The following is an 18,326-nucleotide window of genomic DNA, read 5'->3' on the forward strand; positions in this document are numbered from 1 at the left end:
ACAGGCATAGAATACAGTATAGAACCATGTCAGAGTCAACACAGGCATAGAATACAGTATAGAACCATGTCAGAGTCAACACAGGCATAGAGTACAGTATAGAACCATGTCAGAGTCAACACAGGCATAGAATACAGTATAGAACCATGTCAGAGTCAACACAGGCATAGAGTACAGTATAGAACAATGTCAGAGTCAACACAGGCATACAGTACAGTACAGAACCATGTCAGAGTCAACACAGGCATAGAATACAGAACCATGACAGAGTCAACACAGGCATAGTGTACAGTACAGAACCATGTTAAAGTCAACACAGGCATAGTGTACAGTACAGAACCATGTCAGAGTCAACACAGGCATACAGTACAGTACAGAACCATGTCAGAGTCAACACAGGCATAGAATACAGAACCATGACAGAGTCAACACAGGCATAGTGTACAGTACAGAACCATGTCAGAGTCAACACAGGCATAGAGTACAGTATAGAACCATGTCAGAGTCAACACAGGCATACAGTACAGTACAGAACCATGTCAGAGTCAACACAGGCATAGAATACAGAATCATGACAGAGTCAACACAGGCATAGTGTACAGTACAGAACCATGTTAAAGTCAACACAGGCATAGTGTACAGTACAGAACCATGTTAGAGTCAACACAGGCATAGAGTACAGAGCCATGTCAGAGTCAACACAGGCATACAGTACAGTACAGAACCATGTCAGAGTCAATACAGGTCCATTAAAGTATACTGAATCCCATATTCTGTAAATAGACAATAATTCAAGGACATTCCTCAGTGTTGCAGTCCAAATGTACAGTGAGAATACAGAGCCTTCAGAAAGTATTTACACTCCTTGACTTTTTCCATTTTGCTGTGTTACAGACATAATTCAGACGGGGCCCCAGTGTCTCCCGACACCTCCTGTCTCAGCCTCCAGTATTTATGATGCAGTAGTTTATTTGTCGGGGGGCTAGGGTCAGTCTGTAATATCTGGAGTATTTCTCCTGTCTTTTCCGGTGTCCTGTGTGAATTTAAGTATGCTCCCTCTAATTCTCTCTCTCTATCTCTTCTCTCATAGGACCTGAGCCCTAGGACCATGCCTCAGGACTACCTGGCCTGATGACTCCTTGCTGTCCCCAGTCCTGGTCATGCTGCTGCTCCAGTTTCAACTGTTCTGCTTGCGGCTATGGAACCCTGACATGTTCACTGGACGTGCTACCTGTCCCAGACCTGCTGTTTTCGACTCTCTCTCTCTACCGCGCCTGCTGTCTCTGAATGATCGGCTATGAAAAGCCAACTGACATTTCCTCCTGAGGTACTGATCTGTGGCACCCTCTACAACCACTGTGATTATTATTATTTGACCCTGCTGGTCATCTATGAACATTTGAACATCTTGGCCATGTACTGTTATAATCTCCACCCGTCACAGCCAGAAGAGGACTGGCCACCCCTCAGAGCCTGGTTCCTGTCTAGGTTTCTTCCTAGGTTCCTTCCTTTCTAGGGAGTTTTGCCATGCTTCTACATCTGCATTGCTTGCTGTTTGGGGTTTTAGGCTGTGTTTCTGTACAGCACCTTGTGACATCGGCTGATGTAAAAAGATCTTTATAAATACATTTGATTGATTGAACATTTAAAATTGATTAAATTTAGATGTTTTGTCACTGGCCTACACACAATACCACATAATGTCAAAGTTACATAACACACATAATCATTGACCTGGGAGACTTCTGAGTCAAACCAACCAGGCTGAGGAGAAAATAGGATGTATTGTTCTCTGTAGAGAGATGTCAATGTTATTCATCTCAGATACTCACAACTTATGATACCTTGGTGTTCTAGAAACTGGGATTAAATCTGTATCTCTTCTCCAGTCCAAAAGATAGTTGCAACAACAAACAGTGAGACAGGGAGTAAAATCAACAAGAATAACAGCATGTAGAGAATGTTGGTGGTCCACAGAGGTGCAGCCACCCATGACAGATTCATGGATGGAACTCTTGCTTGTTTTGGCTAACAGGTGGCTATCTGCCTTCTTTAGCAGTGAGGCTCAGTGATCCAGTATCATCAAACACAACTCAACTGTCTGATTTGGGCACAGCGACATGGTAAGCATGATAAAGTTAATCTTCATCTACATCTTAAGGTGAGCTAGTTAGTGGGGCAGAAGACAGCATACCCCAGATGCAAAGAGACAGATTAGAAGTGAAGAAGGAGTCTTTTGACGCAGTGGAGGGTGTGAGCTAGCTAATCTGTGACAAGCAGAGATGGATTAAGACAGCCCAGAGAGGGAGAAGGGTCAGGCCAGGGAATGTTCTGTTAGACAAAGCAGCTGGAGTTTGTCAACCTTCTCACAGAGCTAACAAGACCCCCAAGATCAGATCACAGAGAGTCTGAGGAAGAGGAAAACATCATGACAGAACAGAACCCCTCTAGCACATCCTGTTCATCCTGCTATATCGCACTGTCAGAGAAAGTGGGAAAGGACTCATGATGCTGAGACCGTGTTGGCCACTAACGGGACATAATCCAAAGTAGTGACAGGAAGCACAAAAACGATGTGTGAAAGGATAAGGTCTACTCTATGGTTTCACAGACCCAGATTCAGTCTACTCCTGGACTAAATAATTTACTTTCAGAGGAGAGTTGCTTTAAACACGCTTTTCATTTGTAGGCTTAATCTGGCTCAGTGATAGTGGATTGACCTGAAGAGAACAGACAACAACAAGTCTTCTCTTCTGAAGGTTTTCTGTCAAACCTAAACCATATGACACCTCCTTCCTCTAAACACCACATGACATTAAATCAGAACACTGAAAAGGAGCATTACATATAATCTGCCTCCTCTTTAGCTCCCCTCTCTCCTCTCTCTTTGACAGGGACATCCGATTCCCTTCAATCACTCCCGTTTCCAATTATCGCTCCAAGTCACCATGGAGATGAGAGAGAGACACGGCTCTGATTAAACAGCTGCTGCATGCATCCATTTCCCGTCTCAGATAAGAGAGGAGGAAACAGAGGAAAAGAGAGGGGGAAGTGCAGTAGAGTAAAGGGAGAGGCTGGCAGATGCTGTGGCCTTTAGTTAAAGACAGGTAGATATGCCTACAGTGAAGCTAATTAGTGTGTATAATGTCCCTCTTAGCACTCAACGCTAACTGCTAACACAAACCATACGCCTTATACACCGAGAATAAACACACTGATAACATGTGGAACATTGAACTTATTGCAACAACCCAGAAAGGAGGAGGAGCAAGTATGATTAAAAACCGCATTAACCCTTTACACTCAAGGGAATTGACGTATATGCATAGGGCTAAATTGAGATGTTTCTTATAAAATAAATATGAAATGCATAACCATGGTAGAAATTGAAAGAGAACAGTCTGGAGATCGTGGGAAATTATTAGACCAAAGGTGAGGACATTGTCAGTTCACAGACACAAGACTGAATCTAAACATTACACTATTTATTTGATGTGCATTTTACAATTACTGTACGTTTCACCACATTTATTGATAATGAAAAACTGAAAATATCTTAGTTACATTCAGTAACATGATAAAAAATATTCCTGGAAAATGTGGGGTAGGTGCAACATAAGACAAAAAAAATGACCAGGGTTTGAATGAGAGGTCTAACTGGTGTCTCCAATTTGCCACACACATCTCTCCGAAGTGTGCACAGTTCCTAAGTCATTTCAATGCACTTATACGACTCAAAGAAGAGTCAACTATAAGGTGTTTGTTTTACCTCTCCTAGCTGTGCTGTTGAGGAACTAGAGCAAGCAGACTAGTAGTTGTTTTGGTTGGAACACAACCCTGCCTGCCACCATATAATTACTGTTGTTGTTTACTCAATCCAAAAACGATCCACTATAAATCACAATCTGGGTCAGGTGGAAGCTTTGGAAGCTTATTCTATTGGCAATATGACTAGCTAAGTTATAAAATACGATATTACATTCTTAGGCTTTCCCAATGTAATTAAGGGAATCAGAAGGTCATTTTGTTACGCATTGAACAGTGTCATGAGTATTTTCAGGTGTGTGTGCTGCGGCACATTCTCTTCACAATAGACAAACAGACTCATTCTATTCAGTGACGCTGACACTGACATGAGTTTTCTGGTGTGGAAATGTGAAGGGCACATTTGGACTCACAGGTGTTTCGCTTGCTTTTATGACATCAAAACGGTATTATTTTAATCCTCAATGTTTGATCTTTCAAAATACATTGAGGCATCTTAACTGACATAATTTCCCTCACTCAGACAACAAAAAAATGGGCAAACATTGCTTAATTAGCGGGAGGGATGGGGGAAACTTTTTGTCATGGTCAAGTTCAGAATGGCCAGAGCTCTGACATCATGTATAGCATGTTACTGCACATCCCCTGCATTTTCATTTAGGGATTTATCAGTGAGCAAATTTGCCATTTTCAAACCCATATACGAGTGTAAAGGGGTATGACAAGGAAAAACAGGTGGAACAGTAACATTCAATTGAGAAAGTCAAGTGAGCACAATGGGGACTTTCTCAAGTGAACGTTACTGTTCCACCTGTTTTTCCTTGTCATATCCCTTTACACTCGTATACTCAAACCGCTCTGGTACCAAGACTATTCAGGAATTTATGGCTCTGATATTTAGCTGTTGCATGGGAGTCTATAACAGGGCTGCTTTGAGTCAGAGCTGAACTCCAGCTGTGGTGAATAACCTCAGTCAGACGTTCCTGTTCTTGGCCTGTGCTGAATGCCTGGGTAACTAGTACGGAGCATCTTTCCCTGATTACATTCACATAGAACTCAGGAGGAAATTGGCCCCTCCGTCGTCTGACTTTGTAAACTTCCTGACCGAACGCGTCTGAGTGAACACTAAACAAAGGGGGGATTATGTGGGTCTTTTGGGAGTTCAGCCAATTTCATCATATTTCATCCTATCCAGCCAAGAGTAGCTACTAGCAGTGACAGAACCATGCTAGCTAATAGGCTTGGTCACGGTGGTGAGACTAAAACAAATGTGGACCTATTGTGAATGTGTGTGTGTGTGTGTGTGTGTGTGTGTGTGTGTGTGTGTGTGTGTGTGTGTGTGTGTGTGTGTGTGTGTGTGTGTGTGTGTGTGTGTGTGTGTGTGTGTGTGTGTGTGTGTGTGTGTGTGTGTGTGTGTGTGTGTGTGTGTGTGTGTGTGTGTGTGTGTGTGTGTGTGTGTGTCATTTTCCTCTGGCTCTGGTGTGTGAATGAGCATTTACTCACAGGGGAACGTCATCCATGTGTCGTTCAAGGGGAGTGTCGTCCTCAGGGCTCAGAAGACAAGGCTGTGGCCTGGCCTGCTCTTCCCTGGCAGACACAGCAGATTGCGCTCACTGATTACCAGGCAAAACTATCCTTCAGTACTTTACAGTACGGCACAACAGGAAATGTGGGCAGCACAACTTTGCCCCAGTCGGCAACAGAGGCAGACTTTCATCAGTTTGTTTTTGTGTCACAGAATGAGATATCAGATATACCCACAGGTTTACACGGTTGTTCAATGAAGTAAATGCTCATACCAATCTTCTACAAGTTAGTAACCAATGTGTTAATGACACAGATACGTAGTGTATCATTCTAATCATATAGTAACCTAAATATTGTGGTATCAGCAACTCAAAGCAAAAGCATCCTCTTGTGAACTTTTCAGGAGTCAAGTATTCTGGCTCCTTGTTTGACCTCCCACAGTCCCACTGTGAAATCAGCCTGAGCTGCTCAGTGCAAAACAAGCCCTCTCCTAGCCTCAGCCCCAGACCTCCAGGAGTCACCCCAGCCCCAGACCTCCAGGAGTCACCCTACCCCAGACCTCCAGGAGTCACCCCAGCCCCAGACCTCCAGGAGTCACCCTACCCTAGACCTCCAGGAGTCACCCCAGCCCCAGACCTCCAGGAGTCACCCTACCCTAGACCTCCAGGAGTCACCCCAGCCCCAGACCTCCAGGAGTCACCCTACCCTAGACGTCCAGGAGTCACCCTATCCCCCAGACCTCCAGGAGTCACCCCAGCCCCAGATCTCCAGGAGTCACCCCCAGACCTCCTGGAATCACCCTACACTCAGACCTCCAGGAGTCACCCTACCCCCCAGACCTCCTGGAGTCACCTCAGCCCCAAATCTCCAGGAGTCACCCTATTCCCCAGACCTCCAGGAGTCACCCTACCCTAGACCTCCAGGAGTCACCCTACCCTAGACCTCCAGGAGTCACCCCAGCCCCAGACCTCCAGGAGTCACCCTACTCCCCAGACCTCCAGGAGTCACCCTACTCTCCAGACCTCCGGGAGTCACCCCCAGACCTCCAGGAGTCACCCCCAGACCTCCTGGAATCACCCTACACCTAGACCTCCAGGAGTCACCCTACACCTAGACCTCCAGGAGTCACCCTACCCCCCCAGACCTCCAGGAGTCAACCTATCCCCCATACCTCCAGGAGTCACCCCAGCCCCAGACCTCCAGGAGTCATTACCTCATGATGTTCCACTGACTCTCTCTCTCACCCCCCACACTTTCACTCTATCAATTCAAATAAAAGGGATTTATTGGCACATGTTTATATTGCCAAAGCAAGTGAAAAAGATCATTAAAAAAGTTAAACAATCAAAAATAATCAGTAAACATTATACTAATGAAAGTCATATTATGGCTATGTACATTGTTGTAACAATGATAGATGTGCATAATATGAATGTGGAAGTAGACATACTGGGGTGCAAAGGAGCAACAAAATAAATAACAATATGGGGATGAGGTAGTTGGGTGGGCTATTTAGATGGACAGTGAGATTAAAATATATACAAAAAAACAGAAGAAACAGACTATTTGCATACGATTTACTCGGGACAAGACAAACACACATACATACGGCTGCTATGCAATCTTGGATATTGATTAGGCTGGCCAAGAGGCAGCTAACTGCTGAACCCTGATGCTCAGGACCATCTAGAAAGTGGTCATAGATACATTTATACCCTCTCTCCCATTCAAAACTAAAAAGTTAGCCAGCCAAGCTATTCCGCAGAGCGCAGATCAGCTGGTGGAAGGACAACAGGTGGCTTTGGAGGTCTTGCGCAGCGGACAACCACAGAAGGCAGAACCTTCCACTTGCATGAAGGAGTGAAAATGAAGGAGGACCACGCCGGAAAGAAGGATGGGGGAACACCCACAACCAGATCCCCGAGACAACGCTCCTTCCTGAACATGGTCAGCAGGAAATGGTATGAGTGTGGCGAGCCGGGACACATCGCCTGGAACTGTTCAAACTGCGATGTCCCGATGCCTTCAACCTCAGCCAGTGAGGTAGCCAACGGGCGGCCCTGAGGCTTGCTAATGGCATGCTGGGCTAGGGAGAGTGGTCCTTCCCCTGTCATCCTGGTAAGAGCCAATGGAAAGGACACCACGGCACTTGTGGACTCTGGGAGTATGGTGACCCTGTCCGACCAGGATCGCAATGGACCTGGTGGGACCTCTACCCAAAAGCAACCAAGGGCACCAATACATTCTACCAATTCTGGATCATGTCACCTTGTACCCGGAAGCCATTCCCCTGCGCACCATGGCCACCAAGGGAATCGCACGTGAGTTGGTCATTCTGTTCTCCTGTGTAGGCATCCCCAACAAGATATTGATTCATGAGGGCATCCCGTTCATGTCATGAATCATGAAGGATCTATGCAAGCTAATGAAAATAACCTAGTTGCGCACCTCATTTTCTCACCCTCAGACCAATGGGTTGGTGGTAAGATTCAATCGAACCCTGAAGCAGATGATAAAGAAGGTGGAACCAGCTGCTACCCTACCTGATGTTCTCGAAATGAGAAGTGCCCCAAGCTTCAACAGGATTGTATCCCTTCAAATTCCTGTATGGGAGACGACCCCGAGGACTGTTGGACGTGGCTAAAGAAGCCTGAGAACAGCAACCGTCGCCCCACCGAACCTTAGTGGCGCATGTGGGGGACATGAGAGATCGGATAGCAACCCTATGGCCCCTGGTACGGGAACACATACTGTAGGCACAGTAGGCCCAACTGCGGGTGTACAACAGAGGGGCACAACGAAGGGACTTTCAGTCAGGAGACAAAGTGTTGGTATTGGACCCCACCTCAGAATGTACGTTTTTGGCCCGATGGAACAGGCCATACGAAGTCATTGAGAAAGTGGGTGAAGTTAACCTCTCTAGGGTACGTGGGACGGTAGCGTCCCACCTGGCCAACATTCGGTGAAATTGCAGAGCGTGAAATTCAAAAACACTCAATTCAAATATTTAACATTCTTGAAAATCTATGTGTTATACATCAAAATAAAACTTAACTTCTTGTTAATCCAGCCGATGTGTCAGATTACAAAGAGGCTTTACGGCGAAAGAAAACCATGCGATTATCTGAGGACAGCGCCCCGCATACAAAAGCATGAAAATCCATAAAAAACTTTATATCCATAAAAACTCAGTTTTAAGACTGAGAATAGTATGTTCATTACCGGAGATAAATAAGAAAGAACGTGCTTTCCTCCACGCGCATGGAAACATTACAGCCAAAATGGGAACCACCTAGAAAAACTACAATTTCTGGGTAATTTTTCCTAGTGGAAGCCCTAGGAACTGCAATCTGGGAGGACTTGGCCTTATTATTAAAATACTAGCCATTGAAAATAGTGGTAAACTGAATGTTTTTTGGGGGGAATGGTTTGTCCTCGGGGTTTTGCTTGCCATATCAGTTCTGTTATACCCACAGACATTATGTTAACAGTTTTAGAAAATTTAGAGTGTTTCCCATCCAAATATATCAATTATATGCATATCCTAGCTTCTGGGCCTGAGTAACAGGCAGTTTACTTTGGGCATGCTTTTCATCTGGATGTCAAAATACTGCCCCCTACCCTAGAGAGGTTAACTATAGGGTCAGATAGCTGGGACATAGGCATCTGACCCAGATTTACCATGTGCATTTGCTAACGAAATTGAATGCATGTGATGTACTCTACTCTATTTCCCAGAAGTAGTTTACCACAGAGACAGAGCCGGCGGAGCTGCCAATGGGGGTGCAGCTGAGCCAAGCCCAGAAGCAGGAGCTGAGAGAGTTGGTCGGCCGATAACCAGGATGCGTTCTCCACTGAACCAGGACACACCGATCTGGTACAGCACAGTATCATCACCGAAACTGGGAAAAAGCAGAAGTTGAGACCCTACCACATACCGGAATCATACCGAATTTATGAATTCACTTCTTGGCGCACCCATCCCGTTAGCGGGATCATTTTTGTCAACATACGCTGAATTGCAGAGAGCCAAATTCAAATTAAATTACTAAAAATATTTAATTTTCATGAAATCACAAGTGCAATATAGCAAACACAGCTTAGCCTGTTGTTAATCCACCTGGCGTGTCAGATTTCAAAATAGATTTACAGCTAAAGCAAACCAAGCGTTTATGTAAGGACATCTCTCTCAGCAGACAAAACATTACAAACAGCTAGCAGGAAAGTAGATTGGTCACGAAAGTTAGAAAAGCAATAAAATGAATCGCTTACCTTTGATGATCTTCGGATGTTTGCACTCACGAGACTCCCAGTTACACAATAAAGGTTCCTTTTGTTCCATAAAGATTATTTTTATATCCAAAATGCCTCCATTTGGTTGGCGCGTTTTGTTCAGAAATCCACAGGCTCGAGCGGTCACGACGGGGCAGACGAAAATTCCAAATAGTATCCGGAAAGTTCGCAGAAACATGTCAAACGTTTTTTATAATCAATCCTCAGGTTGTTTTTACAATAAATGATCAATAATATTTCAACCGGACCATAGCTTTTTCAATAGGAGAGAGAGAGAAAATGTCTGCTCCAAGCTGTTGCGCATGCAAAACTCTGCTGGCATCCAGCCATCCACTGACGCGAAGTGGAATAAAAGGCTGAAACTATGTCTAAACACGGTTCACACCATGTGGAAGCCATGGGGAAAGGAATCTGGTTGATATCCCTTAAAATGGAGGGAAGGCATGCAATGGAACAGGGAGCTTTCAAAATAAGAGGCACTTCCAAGTTGGATTTTCCTCAGGTTTTCGCCTGCAATATCAGTTTTGTTATACTCACAGACAATATTTTGACAGTTTTGGAAACTTTAGACTGTTTTCTATCCTAATTTGACAATTATATGCATATTCTAGCTTCTGGGCCTGAGCAATAGTCAGTTTAATTCGGGTACGTTTTTTCATACAAACATCAAAATACTACCCCCTACACTCAACAGGTTAATCGAACGGCTAGGGACTGCCCGATTTATCAGCACGCTCGACATGATGAAGGGTTATTGGCAGGTGCCCTTAGCTCCTGAGGCACACGAGAAAACTGCTTTCGCCACAGTTCGATTACAAGAAGCTGCCCTTAGGGCTGCACGGGGCCCCGGCCACCTTCCAGAGGTTGATGGACCGGGTTCTCTGACCCCATCAGGAGTACGCAGTGGCATACATTGACGATATTGTGATCCACGGGAGCGAGTGGGAGATACATCTAAACCAGCTGAGCGTGGTATTACAGGCCTTACGGGAGGTGGGGCGAACAGCAAACCCAAAGAAATGTTGGCCCAGCCTGCGGGAGGCTGTGTACCTGGGGTACACGATCGGGAGGGGATGTGTCAAACCCCAGGTGAAGAAAGTGGAGGCGATTCAGGACTGGCTCCACCCCCTCACCAAGAAGCAGGTAGGCACATTTGTGGGGTTGAATAGTTACTACCGGAGCTTTATTCCACACTTTGCCTCCCTAGCCAGCCCTCTGACCGGTCTGCCCGCGCAGGTGACGTGGACCGAGGAGACGGTAAAAGCCTTCCTGGACCTAAAGGGAGCACTGTGTTCTGGACTCGTCCTGTTGACCCCGGACTTCTCCAAACCACTGGTGGTACAGACCTATGTGTCCGATACAGGTGTGGGTGTCGTCCTATCATAGCTACAAGAAGGTGAGGAACACCCCAGTCATGTACATTCACCGGAAGCTGTTGCCACGGGAACAAAGATATTCCACGGTGGAGAAAGAATGTCTAGCGATCAAGTGGGCACTGGAAACGCTGAAGTATTACTTATTATGATGACACATCACACTTGTAACAGACCATGCACCCCTGGTTTGGATGTCATGGAATTAGGACAGTAACACCCGGGTCACCCGCTAGTTCCTATCCTTACAGCATTTTGCTTTCTCTGTCATCCACAGAGCAGGTGCAGCCCATGGAAATGCCGATGCACTCTCCAGGAGGGGTGATCTAGGGAGCTGGACCGTCCCTCCCTTTAGGGGGGGGGGGGGGGCAGATGGCAGGGAGAGGTGAAGGGAGTGGTTATTGAGGGGAGATATCTTGCAGCCCACTGGCTCCACCCTTGAGCCTTATATGGACTTCCTGCCCCAAAGAGGTGAGGCTGTGGGTCATTAAGCCAGGGAGTAATTAGGGATAAAAAAGGTAGCAGCCTGCACAAAGAGTTATAATATAACAATAATAATATAATAATATAATAATATAATATATGCCATTTAGCAGACGCTTTTATCCAAAGCGAATGGACAGAAAAATGTGCGTTACGAAGAGTGGGAGAACAGAGAACAATATCTGTGAGATTACCCGTTGTGACCTGGACTATCGGATTACCTACCTTGTGTACCGAACTGGATTGGCTGAGGACCCACGTTTTAGGATTACCCCTGGAGAATGGAACAGACAACGAGAATGGCTTGTGAAGTAATTGGTGAATTCCCCCTACTTCCCCAGTGTACCAAAATCCTTAATGAACTCCCCGTTTGTATTCTAGTTATGCTACTGGTGCATGTTTTGTTATTGAACTTGGAGATGTGGAAACCCTACACCCTTGAGCCTTCTACAGTGTGTATCATTTTTTGTGTGCTCTAGGGCAACGGTGTCTAATGGAATTTGTATTCATGGTCCTGGCAAATGGATCTTTTTTGTAACACCATTATTTGTGTCTTACTGAGATTTACTGTCAGGCCCCTGGTCTGACAGAATCTGTGCAGAAGATCTAGATGCTGCTGTAGGCCCTCCTTGGTTGGGGAAAGAAGATCCAGATCATCAACAAACAATAGACATTTGACTTCAGATTCTAGTAGGGTGAGGCCGGGTGCTGCAGACTGTTCTAGATCCCTTGCCAATTTGTTGTTATGCTGAAGACGGTGGGGCTTAAGCTGCATCCCTGTCTCACCCCACCTCTGTGGAAAGAAATGTGTGTTTGCCAAATGTTACATAGTTTGTCGTATGGTATTTGGTAAAAAGTCCATTTGACATTTGCTCAGTACATTGTTTTCAAAAGTCTGCTGTTAATGATAATGCAGAGAATTTTCCCAAGGTTGCTGTTGATGCATATCCCATGGTAGTTTTGGGGTCAAATCTGTCTCCACTTTGGTCGATTGGGGTGATCAGTCCTTGGTTCCAAATATTGGGGAAGATGCCAGAGCTAAGGATGATGTTAAAGAGTTTAAGTATAGCCAATTGGAATGTGTTGTCTGTATGTATTATCATTCCATTTAGGATACCATCAACCCCACAGGCCTTTTTGGATTGGAGGGTTTGTGTTATGTTCTGTATTTCATTCAATGTAATTCTGGTAGTCTTTAAATAATTGATTCTAAGATTTGTATTTGATTATGCATATGCATTTTTGCAATTTGTTCTTTGTTATAGAGCCAAATAGATTGGAGAAGTGGTTTATCCACACATCTCCATTTTGGATAGAGTGAGGGAGAAAAGTATTTGATCCCCTGCTGATTTTGTACGTTTGCCCACTGACAAAGAAATGATCAGTCTATCATTTTAATGGAAGGTTTATTTGAACAGTGACAGACAAAATAACAACAAAAAAATCCAGAAAAACACATGTCAAAAAATGTCTAACTTGATTTGCATTTTAATGAGGGAAATAAGTATTTGACCCCCTCTCAATCAGAAAGATTTCTGGCTCCCAGGTGTCTTTTATACAGGTAACGAATGGAGATTAGGGGCACACTCTTAAAGGGAGTGCTCCGAATCTCAGCTTGTTACCTGTATAAAAGACACCTGCCCACAGAAGCAATCTGTGGCCAACACCAAAGCGCTCTCCAAGGATGTCAGGGACAAGATTGTAGACCTACACAAGGCTGGAATGGGCTACAAGACCATCGCCAAGGAGCTTGGTGAGAAGGTGACAACAGTTGGTGAGATTATTCGCAAATGGAAGCAACACAAAAGAACTGTCAATCTCCCTTGGCCTGGGGTTCCAAGCAAGATCTCACCTCGTAGAGTTGCAATGAACATGAGAACGGTGAGGAATCAGCCCAGAACTACACGGGAGGATCTTGTCAATGATCTCAAGGCAGCTGGGACCATAGTCACCAAGAAAACAATTGGTAACACACTACGCCGTGAAGGACTGAAATCCTGCAGCACCCGCAAGGTCCCCCTGCTCAAGAAAGCACATGCCCGTCTGAAGTTTGCCCATGAACATCTGAATGACTCAGAGGACAACTGGGTGAAAGTGTTGTGGTCAGATGAGATCAAAATGGAGCTCTTTGGCATCAACTCAACTCACCGTGTTTGGAGGAGGAGGAATGCTGCCTATGACCCCAAGAACACCATCCCCACCGTCAAACATGTAGGTGGAAACATGGTTTGGGGGTGTTTTTCTGCTAAGGGGACAGAACAACTTCACCGGATCAAAGGGACGATGGACGGGCCATGTACAGTCAAATCTTGGGTGAGAACCTCTTTCCCTCAGCCAGGGCATTGAAAATGGGTCGTGGATGGGTATTCCAGCATGACAATGACCCAAAACACACGGCCAAGGCAACAAAGGAGTGGCTCAAGAAGAAGAAAATTAAGGTCCTGTAGTGGTCAGTCTCCAGACCTTAATCCCATAGAAAATCTGTGGAGGGAGCTGAAGGTTCGAGTTGCCAAACGTCAGCCTCGAAACCTTAACTTCTTGGTAACAGGGGGCAGTATTTTCACATCTGGATGAAATGCATGCCCAAATTCAACTGCCTGCTACTCATCCCCAGAGGATAAGATATGCACCACACAGAAGTTTCTAAAACTGTTTGAATCATGTCTGTGAGTATAACAGAACTTATTTAGCAGGCAAACTCCGAGGACAAACCATTCAGATTTTTTTTTTGAGGTCACTCTCTTTTCAATGAGTTTTCATTGGGAATCCAGATTTCTAAAGGACCTTCTTGCAGTTCCTATCACTTCCACTGGATGTCAACAGTCTTTAGAAATTGGTTGAGGTTATTCATTTGTGTAATGTAGAAGTACGGCCATCTTGAACGAGGGTCACTTGAAGTGTACTGTTAGATAGAGGCGCGTGACCAGAATGCTAGCTACAGTTTGTTTTCCTCCTGTATTGAACACAGATCGTCCCGTCTTCAATTTGATCAATTATTTACGTTAAAAAACACGTAAAGTTGGATTACAAAAGTAGTTTAAAATGTTTTGGCAAAGTTTACAGGTAACTTTTAGGATATTTTGTAGTCACGTTGCACAAGTTGTAACCGGTGTTTTTCTGGATCAAATGCGCCAAATAAATGTACATTTTGGATATATACAGTGGGGCATTAAAGTATTTAGTCAGTCACCAATTGTGCAAGTTCTCCCACTTAAAAAGATGAGAGAGACCTGTAATTTCTATCATAGGTACACTTCAACTATGACAGACAAAATGAGAAGAAAAGAAATCCAGAAAATCACATTGTAGGATTTTTAATGAATTTATTTGCAAATTATGGTGGAAAATAAGTATTTGGTCAATAACAAAAGTTTATCTCAATACTTTGTTATATACCCTTTGTTGGCAATGACAGAGGTCAAATGTTTTCTGTAAGTCTTCACAAGGTTTTTACACACTGTTGATGGTATTTTGGCCTATTCCTCCATGCAGATCTCCTCTAGAGCAGTGATGTTTTGGGGCTGTTGCTGGGCAACACGGACTTTCAACTCCCTCCAAAGATTTTCTATCGGGTTGAGATCTGGAGACTGGCTAGGCCACTCCAGGACCTTGAAATGCTTCTTATGAAGCCACTCCTTCGCTCCCTGGGCGGTGTGTTTGGAATCATTGTCATGCTGAAAGACCCAGCCACGTTTCATCTTCAATGCCCTTGCTGGTGGAAGGAGGTTTTCACTCAAAATCTCATGATACATGGCCCCATTCACTCTTTCCTTTACATGGATCAGTCGTCCTGGTCCCTTTGCAGAAAAACAGCCCCAAAGCATGATGTTTCCACCCCCGTGCTTCACAGTAGGTATGATGTTCTTTGGATGCAACTCAGCATTCTTTGTCCTCCAAACACGACGAGTTGAGTTTTTATCTGACCATATGACCATATGACATTCTCCCAATCTTCTTCTGGATCATCCAAATGCTCTCTAGCAAACTTCAGACGGTCCTGGACATGTACTGGAATAAGCAGGGGGACACGTCTGGCACTGCAGGATTTGAGTCCCTGGTGGCGTAGTGTGTTACTGATGGTAGGCTTTGTTACTTTGGTCCCAGCTCTCTGCAGTGAATTCACTAGGTCCCCCCGTGTGGTTCTGGGATTTTTGCTTACACTTTGTGAGATCTTGTCGAGGGAGATCACTTTTTTCCTAATAATTGCCCCACAGGATTTATTCAAACCAAGCTGCAAATGAGATCTTGTCTGTCATATTTGAAGTAGCCCCAGATCGAGGTGGCTGATTATCAGTGTTCTTTTCCTAATAATTGCTCCCACAGTTGATTTATTCAAACCAAGCTGCAAATTCAGTCTTCCCAGCCTGGATTTTCTCATATACTCCCCTCAAACACTTTCACCCTCCACAGGGTCTGACTCTGTCAAGGACAAACATCTTTTACACACATCCAAACACCCAAACTCCTATCACTCATCTAACTCATCACCAAACCTCCAGTTTACCTCCATGCCCACACAGACAGTGTGTATTAAACAGTTAACAGCCACCCCAGGCCTCTCATCAGGTCACTAAGTTACTGTGCTTCCCTTCAATTAGCTGCATCCACCTTTGCTGCTGCTCCACAATGTTCTGCCTTAGACCATGTCAAGAACTCTCTTGTCATGTTCTGTTATAATCTGTGTCCCGGTTCCTCTCTGGTTTCTTCCTAGGTGTTTCTAGGGAGTTTTTCAGCCACCGTGCTCTCATTGTTTGCTGTTTGGGGTTTTAGGCTGGGTTTCTGTACAGCACTTTGAGATATCAGCTGATGTACGAAGGGCTATATAAATAAATTTGATTTGTTTGTTTGATTTGTGTGTGTGTGTGTGTGTGTGTGTGTGTGTGTGTGTGTGTGTGTGTGTGTGTGTGTGTGTGTGTGTGTGTGTGTGTGTGTGTGTGTGTGTGTGTGTGTGTGTGTGTGTGTGTGTGTGTGTGTGTGTGTGTGTGTGTGTGTGTGTGTTCACAGAAGGTTGAACCCAGGCACGAATAAGAGGTCATGGTGAATAACTCATCACCCTCAGTGGCATCATTACTCACTTGGTGGGTTGTCACAATGCATCTCCAAACTTGATTCTAAGACTGATCCTAAGGCGTGGGTTGCGAGGTCGCTGTTTGTTACTACACCAAAAATTACAATATCCATCCGTACCTTTGCCACCTTGGTAATTTGTTTGACCGGACCTTCTCAAATACTACTTAGTCCAACCTATGACACTGCAGCTCAGTGAAATAAAGGTCTCAACAGGTAGCAGGCAATGGGGCTGTTTGGTAAAGGTGAGCCTGCTATAACCACTCTATGGCCAACATATGCCACCCTGTTCCCTTCATTCCTTAGGGGGCCTGGTCAAACGTAGTGCACTATATATGGAATCGGGTTTCATCAGTGATTCCAGCTGTGATAGATACATTTCTATGCCAAAGAGCTGCTTTCTGCAGTAGGTGAACTTAGATTATATGTGCATTCATATGTACTCATTTACAACCTTACACACATGCGCGCGAGCGCGCACACACACACACACACACACACACGGCTTCACAAACATACATATGACCATGCATGAATGTAAACATGCACAATCACAGAAAAAAGAATACAGACGACAGAAAACGGTTATCCTTTGCACCAATCAAAATGTTGCACATACTTTTTTGCATTATTTCAATGGTTTAATAAATATATACCTCTGTTTACTAGAACCTTAGATGCATGCATACACACCCCTCTCTCATGGAGTCCACATGGTCTCCGCTGTCATAGCTACAGTTGCAGACCAAACGTCACAAAGGATTTAGAGCAGAATAAAGACAGACCTACCTCATTGATGACTCCTCCATGATCCCCATGTTCTCTCTCTCCTTTCTATAGTTCTCTCTTCTACTCTTGAGTAGACTCTGTCTGGAAATGCAGTCTGCTCTGCCCTCTCTCTTTCAACTATTTTCTCTTCTCCCTCTCATCTACTCTTCTTCTCTCCCTCTCGTTTATCTTCCTCACTCTTCCTTCCCCTCTAACTCTATCACTTGTTCACTCCCCTCTCTCATTCTACAGTAACTCTCTCACTTTCTCTTCCCTCCCTCTTTACTCTCTCCCTCTCTTTCTTTCTCTCTTTTTCCCGCCTCCCTCCCCTTTCTCTTTCTCTCCCTTCCTCTCTATCTCTGTGTGCACACAGTTGACTCAGAGCTAGGGTACTGGGGCCAGTATGAGTGGAATTTAAATAGGGGAGAGAGAAGAAACAATCATTTCTTTGCGGCTAAGAAATGTTCTCTCTCCCTGAGCTGAACTCGTGCACACATATGGATTACATTCCCAGGGGAGCAGCCGACTGGATTTAAGCATCATTCTCTTTCCCCTCTTTCTCTCCGTCAGCTCCTTCTCTCACTCGCTCCCTCCCTCTGTTCGGCCCTGTCTGCTCCCTCACTCCGCCGCCTCGCCTCCACCTCTACTTTCCAATCATTAACTTTTGTCACAGTGCCAGTCGCCAGCTTTACCCCTTCAGTTACCCCCTCCCCCCTCAACACTCAACCCGACCCACCCCAAGACCACCCCTAATCATGTAACCTTCACAACTAAGACAGGACACACAGACATAAAATCTATGTGGGACTGTGCTGAGGTGCTCCTGAATGTTACATAACGGCACAAAGCAGGAAAGCTTAATTGAATATCAAAAGTTAATAGTGCTCATATCATATGGCCCAGACTGTGGCTTGTGTATTCCACAGGTCGTTGGAAGCTCCCAGAACGAACGGACGGACGGATGGAAGGGGGAGAGAGAGAGAGAGAGAGAGAGAGAGAGAGAGAGAGAGAGAGAGAGAGAGAGAGAGAGACCGACAGACCGATAACAGC

At 45.0% G+C, this 18,326-nt stretch overlaps 1 protein-coding gene across 1 annotated transcript in view; it reads right to left on the reverse strand.

Annotated features, from left to right (window-relative positions):
• LOC124029030 (pleckstrin homology domain-containing family A member 6-like) overlaps window positions 1-17,473 on the reverse strand; it is a 174,352-nt gene extending 156,879 nt beyond the window's left edge. Inside the window, exon 1 of the mRNA XM_046340897.1 lies at window positions 17,298-17,473. Within this exon, the coding sequence (XP_046196853.1) occupies window positions 17,298-17,326 (29 nt within the window). The 5' untranslated portion in view covers window positions 17,327-17,473. The remainder of the gene's footprint in view (window positions 1-17,297) is intronic.
• Between the last annotated feature and the right edge of the window lie 853 nt (window positions 17,474-18,326).

The sequence above is a fragment of the Oncorhynchus gorbuscha genome, linkage group LG03 (assembly GCF_021184085.1).
Source record: "Oncorhynchus gorbuscha isolate QuinsamMale2020 ecotype Even-year linkage group LG03, OgorEven_v1.0, whole genome shotgun sequence".
Classification (NCBI taxonomy): Eukaryota; Metazoa; Chordata; class Actinopteri; order Salmoniformes; family Salmonidae; genus Oncorhynchus; species Oncorhynchus gorbuscha.